We start from the raw sequence: 22,254 nt of genomic DNA, 5'->3' as shown, positions 1-22,254 counted from the left end.
AATTATGGTCCTTTTATGAAAAACATGTCACACATTTAGACAGATACTCAATCAGAAACTGCCTAGCTTGAACTCCATTTTGCAAAAATCACAAAAAAAAACAAGAAATACTATCATTAAAGCTGTACACATGTAGGACTTAGAAAAGCAGATACAGTAGTGTTCATTATTGGAGATAATTCATTATCCAAAAGCATGCAGTGTAATTGTCCTGATACATTATGCTTAATTGTCTCCGATAGAAGATGGGAATGACAGAAGAAGACAAAAGAAATTGCTGCTTAGTAGAGATCCAGGAGACTGAAGCAAAGTACTACAAGACTTTAGAGGACGTTGAGAAGGTGAGTCTCTCAAAATGAATGTCGATATGTGCACATACATCCGAGTGTTTTCATAAATGTTCATTTGTATTCTGGCACATGCAAGGTTGCATGAGAGTTTCCTTTTTGTCACTTCTTCTTCGTTGGTGTCTCGGGCCCGTCGGGCCAGGTCACAGTATGGAAATATCAGCTATTGGCGGATTCATTGGGGAGCAGAAATGTCACAGGAGCTGATCGATAGGGTTATTATTGGCTCGGCCCCAACAGGAGACACTGATCCCTGGGGCTTTAAGTATAGACCTGCACATCACTGGAGCAAGGACATACAAAACACGCACATGCACAGATACAAACACACACACGTACTTGAAACCAGTATTGGGAAAGTTCAAAAAACTAAATCCACGACTCACACTTGACCAGGTTGGGGTGTAATGGGATACATGGAATTACGTTTTTTGTAATCAGGATACAAAAAAAGGTAACTGTATTGCTTTACAATTTGTACATACATTTCTAACTGACCAATTATACAATCTGATTCACACACTGTAATATGCACATTTTACATATCTTTGTTATATATTGTAGAATCTACACATTTTTACTATAATTCCTGATATGTATATAAAAACATTCATATTTAAAGGTGGGGTAGGTAATTTTGGAGAAACCAGCTCGAGATCGCTAGAATTTGAAAATACACAGCCGGAAAAAATCTGCCACTTCCTTACAGAGCCCCTCCTCCAACACACACGAACGTGCACATGACCAATGAGGGCACGAGATAAGTTTGTGCCCCGATGGAAGGCTGACAGGCAGGTAGGCCGTCCAGTTACTTTAGCCAGCCCGGCTAAAATGATTGGTCATGCTTTTTACAGCGCCACGGCTTCCACAGATTACATTTTTTTATGGATTTGTTGTCAAAGCACTTCAGATATTCATTGCTATCGGGATGTTAAGAGCATTCCATGGAATATAACAAAAAGTCTATCTCGAGCCGGTTTCTCAAACGTACCTACCCCACCTTTAATTTGTGATGGATTATTCTTTGGACACTTTTTTACTTTACCTTCTTATGTTTGTATTAGGGCTGTCAAACGATTAAAAATTTTAATCAGATTAATCACAGCTTAAAAATTAATTAATCATGATTAATCACCATTCGAACTATGTCCAAAATATGCCATTTATTTATGTATATTGTTGTGGGAATGGAAAGATAAATTAAAGAAGGCGGATATATCCATTTAACATACAGTATCTATGTTTATTATAACATTTTTCTGCATGTCAAAATGAAAGACAGCCCACACGCCTATCAATCATCAAACCGTGGGGTCTTAATTCATTACGTGTTGTTTTCTATCAACGGGGGAGTACTTCAGGAAAGTCGACAGAGAGGGGGGGGCGCGCTAGTGGAGTACTTCGTGACCACAGAGTGTAAACGTTGTGATCAGCTGTTTTAGGGCAGTTCTCCAGTGAAGGGGGGAGTCTCCCTCCGCAGCCGGTTGGCGTAGTTTTGGCACAGTTCCGTTGTACAGACCGACGTTAACAGCAGCCCTGTCTGTGCACACGGAGACCGACTCTGTCGTCCGGTGATCTAACCGCCTTCTGGAAAAGCTTCACAAGTACGTCGGTACGCAAATGCGCTTTGTGACACAAGTGACGGTACGCATTTCAGATTACGCCATAACCTGCGTACCAGTTATGTGCACCCCTGTACTACAGCAAAAGTATTCTGCGTCGGGACTTCCTGCAACAACACCACGCCGTTATCAAAGATGTTCTATTGAGAAGACGATCACTACGTGACAAAAGTTTTCAAAACCGTGGCTACTGAAATCAATCTTACTAACTGCTGTCTGTGCAATTTACTCCGCGCGAGTTGGCGGACTTTATTTTGCTTACTTTAACATCATTTTTCATGGTGGGGCTAAGCCATTTCTTGGTATGGGTGTAGCCTACCCCAGCCATACCCTGGCGCTGCCACTGGTGGCAAGTATGGGGCGGGCCATTCTGCACATGCGTTAAATATTTTAACGCAATTAATTCAAGAAATTAATTACCGCCGTTAACGCGATAATTTTGACAGCACTAGTTTGTATACATGTTTTTAATTGAATCTAAAATAGCTGCGATTAAACTGTCACAAAACCCAATCTCCCTTAAACAAATCAAGTGTTCTGGTTGTGATTCACACTATATGTATGCTTCCCCACACAAGTCTTTAAAAGGTACCTGTAAACGTTTTAACTGGTTGGAAATGTGGGCATTTTTTTGTATATAATGCAGAAACAAATCTACACAATACAATGCAAGTAATCGCAAAGCACCATAGTCTGCACACTTTCCAGTCCATCCAATTTATTCTTCTGGCTGAGAGGCTGCCTGAAGCGACAGTAGGTAGGAAATGAAGCGCTTCAAATATCTGGTCCAGCAAACATAATATGAATCATACCACAACATGTGTATGTAGGTTGATTTAATTGACTTTGTATGCACTGCTGCTGCTGCTTCTGCTTCTCTAGGTTCTAAATCTAACAACACTAATGTGCCAAATGATTCGAGTGGGTGGATGATGAAAGCATTTTCACAGCTGGATGGCAGAACCTACAGAATGCTCAAAAGATGGCGTACGCCAGTTTCTATGCAATGTTTGTGATTTATAAAATACTAACTTGACGGGAAAATGTGCGGTCATCCACGCAAACTCTAGTCTAACCCATGCGTACGCACTAAGCACAAACACGGGAGAGACGAGAAACTGCGACACCGTTGGCAGAAGGAAGAATGGAGAGAAATGTGTGGAAATAATACCATAAACAAAATGTTACCTCGCATTTATCATATATGAATAATTCATTTTCAAACATTGATTAAAGCCAATCTTAAAATGATTAAACAAACGCCTGTTTGCGACTCCTCAGTGCACACAAATAAATAAATGTTATGTTATTTAAAACCACCTCGAATATGTTGTGTTAATGTTATGACATGTTTTCTCATAAATGATGCGGTAAGCAGGAGGACAGAATTACGTCTAAACTGACGCCGTTTTGCATTTATATAGCTTACGAGCATGGTTATATATACTATCATGTTTAATCGTGTTTTATGCCGTTTGCCAAGACTTGATAAGTCGCTCGTAAAACACAGGAGTATGGAAGCTAAGAACACCATATGTGGTAAATTGTACAGCTAATATCACACAACACATTGGTTGTATTTCCTCTAACTGGTGGATATAGGGTTGCTGCGGGGGGTTGAGACACACAGGCTGCAGTGGAGACGCTGCGCACAGCTGATCGACAGCTGGAACACAAACCACCAAAAACATAATTCAGATCCAGTCATCATGACTCCACTCCGGAGGGATTCCCCGATCACTTCTTACAGTTTCTCATCAAGGGGGGGGTCTCCTGTCCCCGGTACAAACACACTGCCTGAGGAAGGCTATGTGTATTGTTTTTGTCATTAACCTTTTTCGGGCCATTTATTTATTTATTTTGGTGACGATCCGACCTCCATGCTGCTACTCTGGTTCAAACTGCATCCACCAAACAATATGATTTATCTCGACCTCCCCAAAATAACCAAAATCTGACACGGTGTGAGATGTATTTTTTAGCTGTTCTGTCGTAATTTCCTGCGATCTCCTTCATAAAGTCAGTCAGAATGAACGAATGAATGGGCGTTTCTTTGACTATTTGAAGCCCGCAAAAGCTGCACCGCATTTCGAGTCGGTTGTGATTTATAAAGGGAAACCGGCGTAGGAAGTGCTGTACGCACTTTCCTCGCCGGTGCGCACTGTTTGGTGAATCGGAAAATGTCTGTACCTATTTTTTGGATTTCTACTACGTAAGCAACCTTCCCACGTGAATCCTACGCATGGCGTTATAAATGAGGCCCCAGATGTTGTTCATCTTTCACTGATTTATGTGCAAAATAATAGGTGAGATGTGTGCATTATTATTTTCTCTTGACTTTGTTTACATATTTGATATCGACTTGAATATCACTAAGTATTCAAATAGCGGTACGTTCATTTAGTGATACTTGCGTTTGAGTACTGAATACAGTTGTTAGCAGATAATTGTATCATAATACATTTCAGCCCTGCACATTACATATTCATATACAACTCCTAACATTTTAATGAGATGCTAACCTTGCATACTTCTCAAAAAGTCATAAATATATTTGCCTCGCTAGTATGTTGTTTACCTACCCATCACATTCTCTTTGTTTCTTCCTGTGTAACAATAAATAATACGGGTATATTGTAGGGCTGCTCAATTGATCGTATTTTAATCGCAATTACGATTTTGGCTTTCAACAATTACGAAAAGAACGTAATCGAAATAAAACGATTATTTTGTATTATTATTTTTATTGGTTTTTCAGTTGAACTATACTTAACGTTCAGGCTAATCGACTGTTAAAAACATACTGTTCAAAAACATACTGTTCAAAAACATTTTTTAAATAAATTGATGTTTTCAAAGTAAATGGATAATCGTTTTCAATGATCGTGATATCAATTATTGGCCCAAATAATCGAGATTATGATTTTTGCCATAATCGAGCAGCCCTAGTATATTGTAGTTACACTTCATGTAAAAAATGAAGAATACAGCTAACCCTAACCCTACAGTTATATGTAAAGTACAGAGAAAAGACGACATTACATTTCCATCCCTGTAAAGCGGCGCGCTCCGTGTGCTTTAGCAGCCATACACTCTCCCACTTACAACATCTCTCTGTGCTAATGTTCCTTTGTTGGCGTCGGTGCTGCTAACACATCACTTTCCACGTTGACAGATTGCATCCTCGAATTTGATGGAGCGCCACAAATCATGCGCTCCACTAATTTCATTAAACTAAATGTGCATCCTGTGTATCCCGCCTCGGACCAACGCGAGACTAAATGAGAATAAATAACCCTCTTGTGATCTGAGGACTCGTCAAGCTTAATTGGGTTGGGGTTAATAAAGGCGCATTCCTTCATTGCTTCTTAGTTGATCTATTTGTTATTGTTATGATGATGGAAAGTGACAACCATCAAACAACTTTGGAGAAATAATAGGCAGGTTCCTCTTGTTGAAGCATTCGTGCAGCAGGGGGAAGAACCTTATCCTGATATTAAAGACATACCACTTCCTGTGCCCAACATTATGGTGGCTGCATTTTTTACAGTGTAGCTTGGTATTGATTGTGTTGTTGCTGCAGTTAACTTTAAGGTTGTCCTGGCCTTCAAAATAATCTTTACATGTCTGCTAAAAGCTTTGCCAGAAGTTGATGACATTTTATCAATACAGTTTTTAAACATGAAAAACTGAAACAGAAGTTTTTGAAAGAGTGACTTCACTTATATTTGTTCTTTTCACTTAACGTTTCTTTTTTATTTCTCTTTAGAACTACATGATCCCGTTGAAGCAAGTGTTCACCCCACAGGAAATGGAGGCTATCTTTGTCAATCTTGAGGTAAGAAACCGCCAAAGCAGAACAAAGTGGTGTCTAAACAACACGCCTGGATGTGTCTCAAATCAAGTGAATAATTCAATATGTGTACAGATGGCTGAATGAATGGCAGGATGTGATGTATATATATACATTTAAGGGATAACCGTTTGTAAAATGTATGCTCTGATGTCACAGTTTAATGTTGCCACCGCAGTGGGGGAAACAAAATATTCACTCTTTTCTCATTTGTTTTGAAACGCTTGTCAGTGGCTCATTGGTTATTGCTGTACAACCTGGTCAATAATCAACTTACTACAAAAAAAAATGTTTAGTATCGTGAATTATCTTAAATTCAAGGAACTTGAACAGAATTTAACCAGATGCTTGAATTGTTAAATAATCGGAAAAACAAATCACAAATCCATCCAGGACATGGTTAAACTGTACACCCCAGCATGTGCACTACGCTCTGCATCAACCAAACGGCTCGCTGCACCCTCGCTGCGAAGGGGACCCAAGTTCCCATCAGCAAAAACACGTGGGTTTGCTATCCTGACTCCAAAATGGTGGAATGAGCTCCCCATTGACATCAGGACAGCAGAAAGCTTACACACCTTCCGGCGCAGACTGAAAACTCATCTCTTTCCACTCCACTTCGAGCAATATAACTATTAACAAAGCACTTATACTAATAAAGGACTGGCTTATCTAAAGCCAGTTGAGTAGCACTTGAAATGTTTTTGCTCTATGAAACCTGATGTACTTATATGATTCTGTTTTCTTCAAGTTTGTATCTTGTTAGTCGAACGCACTTATTGTAAGTCGCTTTGGATAAAAGCGTCAGCTAAATGCAATGTAATGTAATATAAAATGTTATCATTGTTAAATAAAGCCAGCAGTATCTTGATGAACCAACAGCAGTTTAAAAAGAAAATTCTTAATTTAGCTTCGACACTTGCTAAGACATACATTGTAACTGCAAAAGTAACTTTAGTAGAGTGCAGTTCTTCACCCTAACAAAGATGAGTTGACTATCGTAGCATTAGAAACAAAATAGCAGCAAATATTACAAAAACACAAATGTATCCCTCTCTTAACTTGAGTTTCTCTACTGTATCAAAATGAATCAGGAATGGAATTAATCTGCAGATGTTCAAAACGAGAACAAAGACAGTTTTTGTGCCACAACACTGTCAAACTGTAGCCTGGAACAGACTCGCTAAGGTTTGTTTTAGACCAGCCGATTGCAGGACTTCACTGCCTGGCTGAGAGGAGTAGGAGTAAGCAGTTCAATCTGTATTAAAGAGTCCATCACATAGGTTTTTCCAAAATTGTAAATCACAAGAGCATACAGTCATCCCAAAATATATTAGGCTGATGTGTCCAGTGGTTTGTGAGATTAGCTGCACACACACACACACACACACACACACACACACACACACACACACACACACACACACACACACACACACACACACACACACACAACCAACCACATTGTCTCCCCACAGGCTTACGTATGGCGAAGATAATTAGACTGCATTGGACTAGGACGACTGCAATCATTTGAATCATAGGGCATACCAAGGCAATATGTAAGGAACGTGTTGTAGCCTGCTGAACCTTTAAGGATGAATACATGAATGCATAGCTAATGTGTTTTGCTTCTTCTTGCCCCTGTTGAATATGACACTCTTTTCTTTCTTTTTTGTACTTTGTTATAATTATTATTATAATTTAAAAAATATATAAATAAATATTATTATTATTATTATTATTGTTGTATGTTTTGTTTCTGACATGTTCAATAAATTGACTAAAATGTTTTAAAAAATGTTCCGTACATCCTAGGCCATTTACAGTGTGTATATACGTAGAATTATTGTCTTGGTGGACTTAACCTCACATTTTAGCTGATGGCATTGCCAACGATTGTTACTTTTATATGTGCTTTTAGGGGTTACAAAGACTTAAAAAAACGATATTAATGCAGTTTTTTCACCCTTAGAATGGGTAGATTCTAATATTATGTCGGTTGCTCACTCAGGATGTAATCAAAGTCCACTCCGCCCTCCTACGAGCCATAGACCTGAACATGTTGAGCGGAGGAAGCGGACTTGGGAAGATCTTCCTCGAATTCAAAGAAAGGTAAGTGACCTGAAATGTGTTTTTAGACATATGCTGTTCTTCTTTTTTGGGTTCATTGTGTTAAAAAACAACCTTGGTTGGGAGCAAGCGGCAAGAGGCTGCAACATGTTACGTATCATGTTGAGTATCCACAGATCTGTCGGGGGATTGCTGGGATTAGTGTTCAAAGAAGAAGTCGATTAAAACAAAACACGTACAGTAGAGCTGAGAAGCATGTAACCAATTGTTCCCCATTCAACCATAACAGCCAAAGTAAATCCCCTATCAGTTATATTTCTTTAGTGTTGTCTCCACTTTCGCTGCCACATTTTTAGCCAAAGTTGTATGTTCCTCAAACACATGACACAATCTCAAAATGCATTAGGAGTAAATTGAACCGGGAAATCTACTGACTTCAAGTATTTGTTGAAATCAGGTTTTCAAGTGAAGCCACTGCTTTATCTGCTCTGTATCCAGATTGGAAAGAAGTTTAAATTATACTGCACAAACTTTTGTATCTATTTATTTGGTATTATTAGTGCATTTCTTTTCTGGAACAGCATTTGTATCCTCCATGCTCCACAAATACAAACCTTAAAAGAACAAACTCATACCACAATACTCTAAAATGGCAAATCAGCTATAAGCTAAGTATAAGATTGTTCTTTGTTGAGCAGAAATGATCCAATCTATGTTAAAAGCCATCCACCCATGTGAAGGACACAGGTTCAAATCTGACATGTGACCATTTTCCGCGTGTCATCCCCTTTGCATCCACCTTTCAGCACTGTAGCTTCCATCAAGGCACTGCTTGTCCCCCCCAAACAAAAACAAGAAAAAGTATATACATGAAAAAAGAAAACATTTGTGAGAGTAATTTAAAATATTTCCCTCTTAAATCGTACGTATTGCTCATAAAGTGGATAAAACAGTTCCGCTTCTTTTAAAAAGTTATATTAAAGGACTTTATCAGAGACACAATGTTATAGGAAGGATATTTCTGTGCTGCGGAGATTAGAAAACTCAGGGAACCGTGTAAGCCGAGGTTTATTGGTGAACAGGGCTTTCTCTCAGATGGATCTTCATCTGGCCCAGCTGCTGAGCAGCGTGTGGATAATTTGCATCCCTGAGGGGAGCAGTGATTTGCCTTCCTGCTGCTGCTGCTGCTGCTACTGCTGCTGCGAGTGAGGCTGCTTCATAGGTAATGGTAATGATAGCGATGATAGGCTCTGGCCCTGGGCATGATTCCACACACAGCCATGGATATGCAACTCTCCTCCAATGATACACCCATTACTGCAAGAGTGAGTCACACACACAGTGAAGTGTGTGTGTGTGTGTGTGTGTGTGTGTGTGTGTGTGTGTGTGTGTGTGTGTGTGTGTGTGTGTGTGTGTGTGTGTGTGTGTGTGTGTGTGTGTGTGTGTGTGTGTGTGTGTGTGTGTGTGTGTGTGTGTGTGTGTGTGTGTGTGTGTGTGTGTGTGTGTGTGTGTGTGTGTGTGTGTGTGTGTGTGTGTGTGTGTGTGTGTGTGTGTGTGTGTGTGTGTGTGTGTGTGTGTGTGTGTGTGTGCATACATTTATTACTCGTTTTTCACATTTATCCTGATAACACACTTACTTCCCCCCCCCCCCCCCCCCCCCCCCCCCCCTTCCAAGCGGAAACAGGCAGTCGGCGTATTTCTCTGGTCGACGTCAGTTTGCATATAGGCAATAGTCTCGTCCCAGGCCTCTACCCTTAAGCCTAGAGGGCCGTGTAACGCAGAGTTAGTGTGACACTACAGACTCCATTCCTACTAATTGACAGAAGCAGGCACATACTCTCTCCCTCTATCTTACACACACATGCACACACTCCTGCTGCATCTCCTTCCTTGTTGTAGCTCATCTGACTCTCTCATCTGATGGAGCTTTTGGTTGGAAATCTTCATTTGCACGCAATCCCAGATACGGTCCAGTAAGCCAAAGGTCCCTGTAAAGGACTGGGCGGATGCCTCATACAAGCTTAAGGGATGCACATGAAGAGAGGGAAACTGGGGAAATCCTGAACGAGATTTAAGGAGAAATAGTCGTTTTTGCAATTACATCATTAACATTATTGATTTACTTTAGGGGTTTTTAGGCTTTTTTGTTATGGTCCTTAATAAAAGCTAATCCGGCCCAACATCTTTTGTTTTTTAATACAGTACTTAACTACAGTACTATAACTCCACTTTGAACGTTGTACATTGAACATGAACCTTACACCCATCTGGGATTATTGAACATCAAAACAAATGTCCTGAATTTTCGGCAATTACCTCCCCCATTCTTCTGGGGAGACTTTCCACGAGATGTGGACACTGCTGGGGATTTGCCCCCATTCATCCAGAAGAGCATTTGTCATGTTGTGAGTGAAAATGGTGGAATGAGCTCCCCATTGACATCAGGACGGCAGAAAGCTTACACACCTTCCGGCGCAGACTGAAAACTCATCGCTTTCGACTCCACTTCGAGCGATAGAACTATTAACAAAGCACTTATATACTAATAAAGGACTGGCTTATCTAAAACCAGTTGAGTAGCACTTGAAATGTTTTAGCTCTATGAGGCCTGATGTGTTGAAGTGTTAAAGTGTTGGACAGGGTGGATGTTGGGGCTCAGTGCCAGTAAAAATGTTCCACTCTAACCTGGGAAAATCCATGTCTTCATCGACCCAGCTTTGTGCTTGGAGACAGTGCCATGATGAAGGAACAGTTGGCATAAAGTTGGAAACCGATTATACTAAAGTACAGTGTGCGAAAAAGTACACGTCCCACCGTCCGGGACGTGTTATTTACAATATCGGACAAGTAGATCTTTCAATTGACTTGTCCGGCGGACAAGTGACGTTTTTCGACCTAATTTATTGACAAATTATTGATAAATTCAGTTTACAAAAGGCAGAACTCATTCGCAAATTGTCCGTGTCCGCCATTGTTCGTTTAGAAATGTTAGTTTCGGTTCTGCTTGTCGATTCCTAAGGAAATGCATCTCGCATCTGTACAGTTAGACGGGGGCGGGGCGGGAAGTGTAGCACAGTGGCAGGTTGGGAAGCAAAACTCGGTTCCGAGTAGGAACAAATAACAATTGTCCGGTCCCGGGATTAATAAGAGTTGTGAGGACAGGAGGCGAGGCCGAGCCCCGCGGACCGCAGCTCTCTCTGTGCTCCGTATCAGCTGATCGCTGCACGGTGCAGCTCAGCGTCTCTCGTCTCTTTCTACACACAGTGGATCCGCTGCCTGTTTAACAGCCTCATCTTTGTCAAACTTTCTTATGTTCTTTCTCTAACACGTAATGAAGGTTATTAAGCGTTTTAGCTCCTGTGTTGTTAATATTGATGCCATTTCCTTTATGAAGTGAAGCAGCCTCCCTGTCTGTGTCCTTGCGCTGTCCTCACATCCCCGGACCCCCAGACTCGGAGGAGCACAGGGATGTCAGTATTGTTTATGAAGCAGGGTATAGAAAGTACATTATTGAAATGCTATTTATACTATTTATTAACTTTTACAAACAGTGAGCAGCTGGGCAGCTGCAGCAGGTGTATTGCAGGACATGTGTAAGCGTGCAAGTGTCTTTGAGTTGTAGAAAAGCGCTAGGATAGGCTATAAATATAATAATAATAATAATAACTTTATTTGTATAGCACCTTTCATACAGGGGATTGCAGTTCAAAGTGCTTTACATCAGTAAAAAATAAGACATAACATCAGTGTAAAACAAGCAGCAAGAGCAAAGCATAAAGTGGGATAAAATAATTAAAAATAAAACATGGAGAATAAAACATAGAGAAATAGTGCAATGTCAATCACAGAGAATAGTGTAAAATCAGTAAAATGCTTTGGTAAAGAGATTAAGCCTTTTAAAAATGCCTAATGTATTGGCTTCCCTAATATTGTTGGGTAACATGTTCCACAGTTTTGGGGCGTAGTTTACAAAGGCTGCATCACCGATCTTCTTAGGACTCTTTCTGGTGACCTCTAATGGACCTGCATCTGATGATCGCAGTGTTCTGGCAGGTGTGTAGTTCATTAGAGAGTCAGCAATGTAGCTGGGTCCTTGTCCATTTAGAGCTTTGTATGTGAGGAGAAGAACCTTCAAATCAATTCTAAAAGTTACAGGAAGCCAGTGTAGAGTAGCTAAGACAGGACTAACGTGTTCCCTCCTTTTGGTATTCATCAGTAGTCTAGCTGCAGAGTTTTTAATGAGCTGGAGTCTTTGTACCTTCTCAAACTGCACCACTTAGAACTAACTAAACAATGCAGAGATTATTTTTATATAATTGTATTCAATAACCGTAAGAAATTAAACCGTATGAAGTGATTTGTAAATAGGAATACAGATTTGACTTAATGTTTTCATAAATATATTTTTCTCCCAGTTTGTCACGGGACTTATTTTTACCCTCTCAAAGAACCGGAATCGAGAACCAAAAATAACCGGAATCGAAAAGCAGAACCGGAATCGTTAAAATACAAACGATACGCAACCCTATGTGTGATGCAGTAAAAGCTTACCGCTCACTTACGTTAGCGGTGTTGTAAAAAACGTGGGAAAATGTAAAAAATACGATGACGAAAAAGAAGATTCCAGTGGCCCCAATTTTTGTCAATTCTGGACAAGTGAAAAATTTATTCGGACAAGTACATTGCCAAACTCACTTGTCCATGGACAAGTACTCTCTAAAAACTTTTTCTCACGCTGAAGTACCATTAATATTTCTAGTAATTTGAACGAAGAGGACCAAAGCTTTTAAAAGAGCCCAAGACCAAATAAAGACCTGTAGTCGATGGGGTTGGTTGGTAACGGATTCAACCTTCTATCTCTGACAGAAATATGTAACATTTACCTTCTATTCATTCACTGATGACATATCGCTCATTGTTAATATTTACCTCTAGCGACATTCTCAGAAAGGGGAAGCTGGGTTATTTTAAGACCGACGGTTCATTAGATTTGCAGATTCTGTGCGTCACGGGCTTTGACTCTGCGTGTGATTGACATGTACGCCGGCCTCATTATGAGCCACCGCAGTGTCTTGCGATAAGCAACAATTACCAGGGGAGTTGGACCTTCACAGCACCGCTCTCATCAGGCATCTGGGCGATTTTCCTGAGGACCTGGCTTGGCATAATTAATTCTGTTATCCATGCTTGTAAGTAGCTCTGACCTTTACAACAATGTGCTTGTATCGCCTTCTTCCTCACGTTGGTGCGAAAGATGAAAAGCTTTTCCCTTTTTTATTCTATTTGTCGTCAAACTGAATGCCACGCTGAAAATGTCACGGGTTTATCTCGACTACTTCTCAATTCTTAAACAGCCCAGCTGAATGGAAAAGTGCACTGAGGAGCAGCTCTAGAAAACTGAATGGGCATCTGAGTGCCCTCTTGTTGATATCCTCATTTGCGACATTCCACAACTCATTTCCGGAGTAATCTGGCTTCCTGATATCCCCGCTCTGTCTAATCAGGGCTGCACTTTGAGCCTCTTTATCGGAGGTCCTTGCTTCATGTTCTCCTCCATTTGCTGTGTGCTGGATATGCTGAGTGGAGGTGAGGGGGTCCCAATGCCATGTGTCGGAGAATATTAGGCGGTTCCACAGTCTGTCACTTCTGGTTTGCTTGGAGATTGGCTCGGCTCGCAGGACTTTACAAGGGCGGGTGTTGAAGTTCCGAGGGCGGCGTTGCTCAAAATTGCATTTTCTGTGAAATAACATGCACCACAGCGTCCTTATTATGAAATAGACCTGCCAGCACAGCCGGGCCATATCGCTGCTGCTGAAGAGAATACAAGCACGTTTATTAATGCACCAGCAAACTCTCTAACCCAACGGGGAACTGTCTGAAACAACTATGCCGTTTAGAGGCCACTGGGCAGCTTCTGAGTTTCCTTATAACCACGCCTGAACACTTTATTTTTAACTTCTGCAGGTTTTATAGTGTCATAAGAGAAAACTTGTCAATGTGGTGTACTTGGGGAAAAAGTCAAGGTTCCCTGTGGATTATCGCTACTCTTTATGAACGGGTCCCAGTTGTGTTTGTGTGGTGCTAACAAAACTAGCAAAAGAGGTAGGTAGAGATGCAAGCAAGTAAACATGAACATGAATGTTATTCAATTTCTAAAACAACTGACCCTTTGCAACTATTTTACGAGGAAGGACGTCATTCAACACTTTTGTTGGACCAAATCTATTATGATAAGTAACATTCTGAAAGACGGACTAACTGTAGATCACTGGGAAAAGAGTGGGGAGATAAATACGTCTTTCTTATTAAGTCCAAACACTGATGAATATATGCGAACAATATTAGAGGTAGCCTTCATAAACTATACTAAAGTCCTTTAAGAAGAACAGTCCTTTATTGTGTTCTTGCTCATTTCCTTTAATGTTCCCTTGTATATATTGCTATGATTGTTTCATGCCTGTAATACCTTGCTTCCCTTGTACTGCTACCATGGTTCCCCCGATGACACCAGAAGCTCGAGTTCTTTGCATTGGTTTCCTGATAACGTACTGTGTGACGAGTGTCTCCTAAATATGACCTTGGATCTTCCCTACGCTTCATAGTCCACCCGCTGCCTTATAATGGATCAAGGCCCCCGTTCATCTCAATCGCTTTGTCGTCCTGGATGGACAGGAGCTGATGGGAGCTGTCTCTACAGTATGTGTGTGGATCAAGTCTTAATCGGGAGCTTATTAGCCCAGGGCCAGTTTAAGCAGGCTGGGAGCCCCGCTACAGGAGGGCTGTAGTCAGGGCTCAGCGGGGGCTCCAGGGATCATCACTGTGGAACTCTGTAGAGAAGACGATGATCAAGAGATGATGGGTCCTTCAAGAGGAAGATTTTCTTTCATTGTTGAGCATTCCACCTCTGGTGAAACATGCGATGATTGACACTCTTAACATTGACAATAAAGACATTCCTCACCTGCCATATTGTGTTTTTGTAGCAGTTGAGTTTAAGATGCAAACATTTAAAAACCTATATACGACTAGAATAGCACAATGCCGTTTCAAGTTGTGAAAAGCATTGCATACATCTGCCCTATGAGTCAGATCTGCAGCATAATAGAATGGGTCCTTCCTTGGCCCAGTCTACACCCTCCTACCAAGTCTCATGAAACTCAGGCGTGAAGTGTTTCTTTAATATTGCTGACAAACAGAGAAACCATCCTCGGTTTGGGTAGCCATAAATCAGTTATGCTTCTTTAAAAAAAATATACTTCTCATTGAAATGTCAGTCAATTTAAGTTTTGTTTTAATTCAACTTCAAATGCACCACATGAATGTAGCAGGAAGAGGACGAATTGATATGAAGTTGTACTCCCACTGCTTCACCAGAGCCGCTTGTCTGCCTCACAGATCTATCGGAGGCCTGATTAGACTTCAGGGTGCCAGCTCTCTGCACCGCTCGAGACTCAGATTAAGAGACTGGAGTGCCAACTCCACCGGAGGGGGGGTGTTGGGTTTAGCACTTCACCAGCCGTGCCAATGCCCTACTTTGACTCAGCGAGTGAGCAGGAGGAATGTGTGCCTCTTTGCAGTGGCATCCTCCAGGCAGGATGACTTTGAACTCCTTCCCAACTGAACGCACAGATCTGTGTCAGCGTCCCATTGTAGTGTCTAATGAATACAGCTCTCATTTCCTCACTGCTATTTTCCCACCGCACACGCTGATAAGAGGAACTCTGCAAAGCAGCTGATATTAGACAACGCCTTTCATTAGCAATCTGGGATTACAACAAGAGGAGGCCGCCCCTCCAAATAATGCCCTGGGATCAGAATCTGGTCATTACTTATTCATGGTATTCACGTATACTCCTAATCACACTACAATTATTAACATATTCATTTAGCCTTTCCTCTACAGTGCCAAATGACTCTCAGGCTGACCTCTGAAATGGTGTTTATTAATCTTCACATTAATGTGCCGTACATTGCCGAAAGGCTGATTGTGGACTCAAACACCAATCAAATCTTCCTCTATGTTTTCACAAAGATATGATTTATATCCCAACCTTTTGAAAAGAGCCTCGTTAGTCCTTATTAAGCCTCATTTGTAGATTTGTAGCCATAAGCTCGGCTGGAGATGCTTTTATGAGCTGACGTGTCTTCATTAGTTCCTGTACTCGTAGAGAACAAGCTGAAAATATCTGAATCATAATCCCAGCAGTGGATGTCTCTTTACGGACATGAATGTTTCATCTTTTGGAGCGTGGATATACGGTTGCAGAGGGGCCGCCTGGGAGTAAAAGTAGTTAACGGCTTAAAAATGTATTAATCAGCAAGCCAGAGAAACTGTAAAAATACTTTGAATTGTTGATAGTTAGATCATATTGCTTATACAACTTTCTGTACTTGTGAAACACTTTCTAGTGTGCTCACCTTGGCAAACACATTCCTAAGGTAGTGCACAATTCACCAGTTTTCTTCTTATTTCTGTGTGTTTTTAAATGTTCCTCGGTGGCAGGAGGTTTTTCTTTGGGTGTAGGTCTTGGTATGCTTTTATTTTACTTGTACTTCAAAATACATAACAGTTGCTTGAAGCAGCTGAACAAGCTTTCAGAGGGAGCTGCAGGTCTGTAACCCGGTCCCTCTTGCTCAATTCATGTTGATGTAAACTAGAAAGTGGGGTCCTAATTGGTCACTGTACATTTCTCATGTTTTTAATCAATGCTGCTATTGCTTTAATATAACTCATGCTGTGTGAGTAGGGAACGATGTTAAAAGCTCTCCACTAACACAAAACAACATGTGTTCAGTCGATATGCACAGTATACTATAAAAAGGTACTGCAAAAAAAAGGATGTGGATGACGACATTACAACATACAGTAGTTTCACTTGTATTTATAAAACTACATTATTTTTTCCTAAGATTATATTTATGAAATAAGAACAAACCGATCATATACCTTTAGTTTCGTTTGGCTTTTTTGCTGAAGATTTATGAACATATGTTTTTGCTGTGCCCACCTCACTGTCCACTCTTGTTTTGGAAACACAATGATTGACCAAATTGTGATTTCTGGCACATAATAAACAGCCCTGTCGTAATGAACCACTTTCATGCGTGACCTACGTCCCATGAAGGGCGATGAGATGTGACGGTGTATTTAGATTAACGGTGTATTTAGATTAACGGCTGTTTTTGACTTGTGTCCTTCCCCAGGTTGTTGATCTACGGTCTTTACTGCAGCCACATGGAGAACGCACAGAAGACACTGGACGAGCAAATAGCGACACGAGAGGACGTCAAGATTAAAGTGGAGGTAACGCCCTTCACCTGTGACATCCCACTGATTTAGTGCATTGCTGTGAACATAATACATCACAGTGTGAACACAGGCTTCTATTTCAGACTGAATACTGATTTGTGAGCAGGCAGGATTAGCATCTTGCTAACGGACCTAAAACCTGGCTTAATGTGGAATGGGACAGGGGCTTTAATGACAAAATGACACCTTACAAAAAACAGTATAAGCCACAAGACAATAGGTGACAATAGAAATGTTCTTCCACCTCCAATAGAATTCAACATATGTAGGTTATTTCCTTTTCTTTCTTTTTTTAAACATTAGGTTCCTATATTCACTAAATGGCCAATACATCCTTTAACAAGGACTGTTAGGAAGTGTATGCAATTTATGCAACCATTTACATGTTTGCACTTTACAAATGTCTACAGAAAACGACATCTCTTACGACATCAAGTATGAAATTCTAATTTGCTGTTAAATAAATGAAGACGTTGAATAATTAATGATATAAATAAATGTATAAATGTGATCCAAATGTTCCGTGGTCATGCACACGTGGAGATAAAATCAGAGAGGCACATAATCTCATTTGCAAATATGCCCTTCAGGACTGTTTAATTCATAATATTCTGATGTACTGAACTCAACATAACCCCAGAGTGTATTGGTGAGTGTATTGTGGGCAGAGTGGTGGATTTGTGGTGATGGCCTACAAGATGTCTTGCTTAATACTCACCAATTATTTCATGGGAAAAGCTGTATCACATGTAGGGGTCTATTGAAACTCCTTCTTTGTATAACATCTGAAGTGATGATAGAAGAAACGCTAACACACTGCTGTAATAATGGTGTTAAGGCACATCAGCACTTAGCATGTTTAGAGAAATTGCTTTAAGAGCTGTTGACAAAAACTCTGAGATACTCTCTCTCCAAATAGAAGATCTTTGTACCGGGATATATAAGCTTCTTTGTCCACAACACCCTTATTTGTAGAGGGATAAGCTGTCCTTGTTGCTGCATGGTGATAGAAAGTGAATAAAGAAACGCCTACACAAGCCACTGTGATGAAACCTCATAGTGTGACACATACAAAAGACAGTTTCTAACGGAGCCTGTGCAGAGTTTCTAAAAACATATTGATTAGTCAGAGGAATTTCCCAGTCAGCATTCAGGCCTACTGCATCACAAAGCTTTTGTTTCCCCTCAGAATAAAAAACTGGGCTCGTTGTTGCTGATGGGATGCCGAATGAATGTGTGGAAGCGGTCACAACAATACAACAAGGCCCCATGAATTATTAAACAATGAATGAATGCTTGTTAGTAGGAAGGAAATGTGCTTTGTGGCCGTATGCGATGTGTAACAACTGCCCTGCTGCTTGTGTTGTTGTTCTTCCTCAGGAATGTACTATGAAAGTGCAGGAAGGGAAGTTCAAGCTGCAGGATCTGCTGGTGGTTCCCATGCAGAGGGTGCTGAAGTACCACCTACTACTTAAGGTAGGATGCATCTCACAACATTATTTCTCTGGATGCTCCATGTGTTTGGAACGCAACATGCTTATTACATTCCATCTTTTAAATATCAACACTCATCCCTGCTTGAAGCACAAAACGTGTATTTGAAAGGTTTAAGGCTTGCTTCTTTGAATTATGAGACGAGGGGCCCCTGGTCACACACACACGCCCTGACTCCTTTCCTAGATAGAAGAAAGACACACAGACTTTGTGGTGGCTTTGTCTCTTTTGTAGTTGTTTCGTATTGCTGAGCTTTGTGCCTGTTTTTCCCCTTTCTAGTCATTTTAAGCCTTTTTTTAAATTCATTTTGTAGTTGTTTAACGAAGGTGAAAAGTAGTACAGGTTAAAAGCATAGGTCAGATGTCTCAAAGTGTACACGTTAATTAATTATTTTTTCATTTTGGCTATTACTTAATAACCAGCCTGAGTCTGTCTTTATTCCGTACTATGAGCTTCAACTGGGGACCATCCTGTCATCGTGTTCTTGACCTTTAGCCACGCCACAAATGCTGTTTCTGTACTTCTATTTTGCCCTTTCGGAACATGCTGCATGTTTGCCCGTGTTCTTCATTTTAGACTTTTCATTTATTAACTATGTCCATTATTTTTGGTAATTAGCATTTTGTGTATATGTTATGTAAATATTTAAATAATGTTAGTTTGTAGTTACCTACAATTTAAAATGATGATTTAATCAATTTGATTTCCTAATTAATCAAATAAGTAATTCATCACATTAGATTAGATGTCTGCTTCTCAGGCAGTTTAGCTCGTGTCATAAACAGATTCCCCTGGGTGACCTGGTAGCTATAATCATTATGTAGCCGTGCATCGATGCCCTAATATGAAAATATATTTAAGCCCAATGACTAGCCACACACTTCCTCTCCATTATTCCTCCCTGGAGCTCTCCTCCTGGCGATGAAACAAGACGGCCACTGTAATATCGCCCATGATTAATTGACTTTGCATCTCAATTATGGATGAGCACATGAGTTTATGAAGCGGTGCATAATGGAGGCGAGCGTTGGCTTCAGGTGATTGTGGGGCTTCACGGAGAGCGACTCGTCTATTAGTCTGTATCGAACCCCTGCAGGAGCCTCAGCCGGGCACTGAGGTCAAATCAAGCGCACTCTAATCCAATTCAACGCACCCCATTTCACTTCATCCAACCGCTTTGCAGGGACACACCGCTGCACGGCCCGGGGGCGCGTCACACTGACAAGTCCTGTTTATTTGTCCACTCATGCACGTCTTCAGTAGATGTCGTGTAGATATCACCACGGCAGCGGTCCCTCTATCCGGTCATGGTGCGAACACTTTCATATGTTATGTACTTTGGCTGCACTCTAAATAAAGTGAATTCGGCACGGTCAACTCAGAAGTGATTCTCCTCCAGCAGGGTTTGAATAGTTGATGCATTTGCAGTGTTTTTATGAACCTGTGTGAAAGCTGAGTTTATGGGCTGTGCTGTGAGTCGTCGGGGCGGTCTCGCTTGAGGAAAAATAACACCACGGTATTAAAAAGATCTGCTGAGTCGTTGGATCATTTATATAAAATTAAAGTTAATTAAGGTGAAATTAAGCCTAATAGGAGAACTCTCGTGCTTGCTGTGCGGCTGCTGGTGGGAAGCCTTTGAGAGATAATGCTCGTGTCGCCGCACTAATGGCTCGTACTGGTTATTCAGCATGGCTGCACAGTGGGGGTGAGACCGGGGGGATATCTGAAGGTCATGCCCTCTTATAGCTAGCAGGTGGAAGAGAGTTGTCATAGCGGGAAAAGCGAAATGTAACGCATTGAAAATACATCTATCAACGGGCCCTATTATGCTTTTTGGGGTTTCCCCTTTCCTGTAATGTGTCATATACTGTGAATGGTCTGCAAAGGCTAAAATCCTCCCGTTGTATTAACTTTAGGTCGTCTATCAATGTCAACAACGACAAGACAACATTTGGTTCAGTAATGTGTTTATTTCTTAGTTTTGTTAGGACACTGCTGATGGATCTGCCAACTGGTTAAACATATGGCACAGTTTCAGTTGTATTTATAAAACTATAAAAGCTTTAATGGGATTTTCATTTCTCACAAAACACACGGCTCTATAGTGTTTTATAAATCATTCCATAAAGGTAGTGGAGGAGACATGCCATCCCATTTTTTAATAAAAATGCTGTCATTGTCCTTTAGCTTATTAGCATAAAGCTTAAAGATGCCTGGAGGCTAATGTTTAATTTAATGTATGTTTCTGTCTGACTCAGATGTGTGTCAGTGTCAAACACATCAGCTATACATCTGTTACAACATCTCCTCTCATTACTCGAGGCTTTGAATCGGTGTGTTTACTACATATGAATAATGATCTCCCTCCACAGGAGCTGTTGACTCACTCGGCGGACCGACCGGAGAGACAACAACTGAAGGAGTCTCTGGAGGCGATGCAGGTCAGTGTGCTCATGAGTGAGCTTTAAGACACGTTGCATAATGACTCTACAGCGCTCAGAGCCCAAAGCTGTATCAAATGTTTCATACAGCTACTGCGCCTCAAAGGGCCGTACAGCTACAGTGATATGACAGATGTCAAAAGGGATTCGAGGCTGAATGTTTGCCTTGCTCTCCCAGGACCTTGCCATGTACATCAACGAAGTCAAGAGGGATAACGAGACGCTGAAGAAAATCAGCGAGTTCCAAAGTTCAATAGAGAATCTTGTAAGTATCGCCAACGCCTTTTATTTCAAGTTTCTTTGGGCTTAATTCATGTTCTTACTGTACTGTAGGTGAAGCCACATGAACATGCTTTTACCTGACCTAAGTAGTTTATATAGTAGTCTATGTTTATGTTAGTGCTTTATTAACTGATTTGAAGTGGGTTTGTTAAAGGCAATGTCATGTTTCTCCACAATAAATCATCATAATACTGCACCCGCTGTTCATCAAACGTAATCAAACCACACTCTGTTTTTTTAATGTCTAACTATTACTAGCGTTTCAATGAATAAGGGTTTTCTTACTGTACGTTCGTTGCTTCTTCAACACATGTACGCTATAGGTCAATGGCTATAGCTTCAATTTTATCAGAGATACCAGGGTGGTATTCGTTTCACATCTTTTGCCAAAATGTCATCCACAGCAGCACCGTTTAACTCTGTCACATTAAAGTCAATAGTATAACGGTAACCTTGTATCATGAATCTAGTGTTCCTGCTTCTGTTTTCATTTACAAAGCTAGATCTGACGTCTTTGCAGAAGACATTTTGAATATGAAAAGTAATACACTGTCTAACGTTATCACCAGGATGGGATTCAATGTTTGTGGGAGTGATTATTCACTGAGCATTAACCCAGAAACAATAACCTTACCTTGCTTCCTCAATGAATGATTTAGTGTTTACCTTCCAGGCTGACGTTCAACGTCTGTTATATTTCCAAATATTTCTAATGGGACTGTATCATTCTCTGTTATCACTTCTATCTTCATGTATTGTTCCTACAGAGGTGCAGCTAGTCACTGGGTTCATTTTGGCCTTAAAAATATGCCACAGATACAGTAAACAACTT

General features: G+C 40.8%; 1 protein-coding gene across 9 annotated transcripts in view; it reads left to right on the top strand.

The window, feature by feature from the left end:
- The window catches only part of vav2 (vav 2 guanine nucleotide exchange factor), a 211,067-nt gene that overhangs the window by 172,144 nt on the left and 16,669 nt on the right, over positions 1-22,254 (top strand). For 8 of the 9 annotated variants that reach the window (XM_034095489.2, XM_034095486.2, XM_071204959.1 and 5 more), the window contains exons 6-12: positions 243-341; positions 5,739-5,807; positions 7,837-7,937; positions 17,100-17,199; positions 18,586-18,681; positions 21,072-21,140; positions 21,319-21,405. In XM_034095489.2, coding sequence (XP_033951380.1) covers positions 243-341; positions 5,739-5,807; positions 7,837-7,937; positions 17,100-17,199; positions 18,586-18,681; positions 21,072-21,140; positions 21,319-21,405 — 621 coding nt within the window. The remainder of the gene's footprint in view (positions 1-242; positions 342-5,738; positions 5,808-7,836; positions 7,938-17,099; positions 17,200-18,585; positions 18,682-21,071; positions 21,141-21,318; positions 21,406-22,254) is intronic. The other variant, XM_034095484.2, reaches the window with a different exon arrangement.

Source organism: Pseudochaenichthys georgianus, chromosome 12 (assembly GCF_902827115.2).
Source record: "Pseudochaenichthys georgianus chromosome 12, fPseGeo1.2, whole genome shotgun sequence".
Taxonomy (NCBI): Eukaryota; Metazoa; Chordata; class Actinopteri; order Perciformes; family Channichthyidae; genus Pseudochaenichthys; species Pseudochaenichthys georgianus.
Note: the sequence above shows the minus strand (reverse complement) of the source record. Positions and strands in the feature narration are given on the sequence as shown.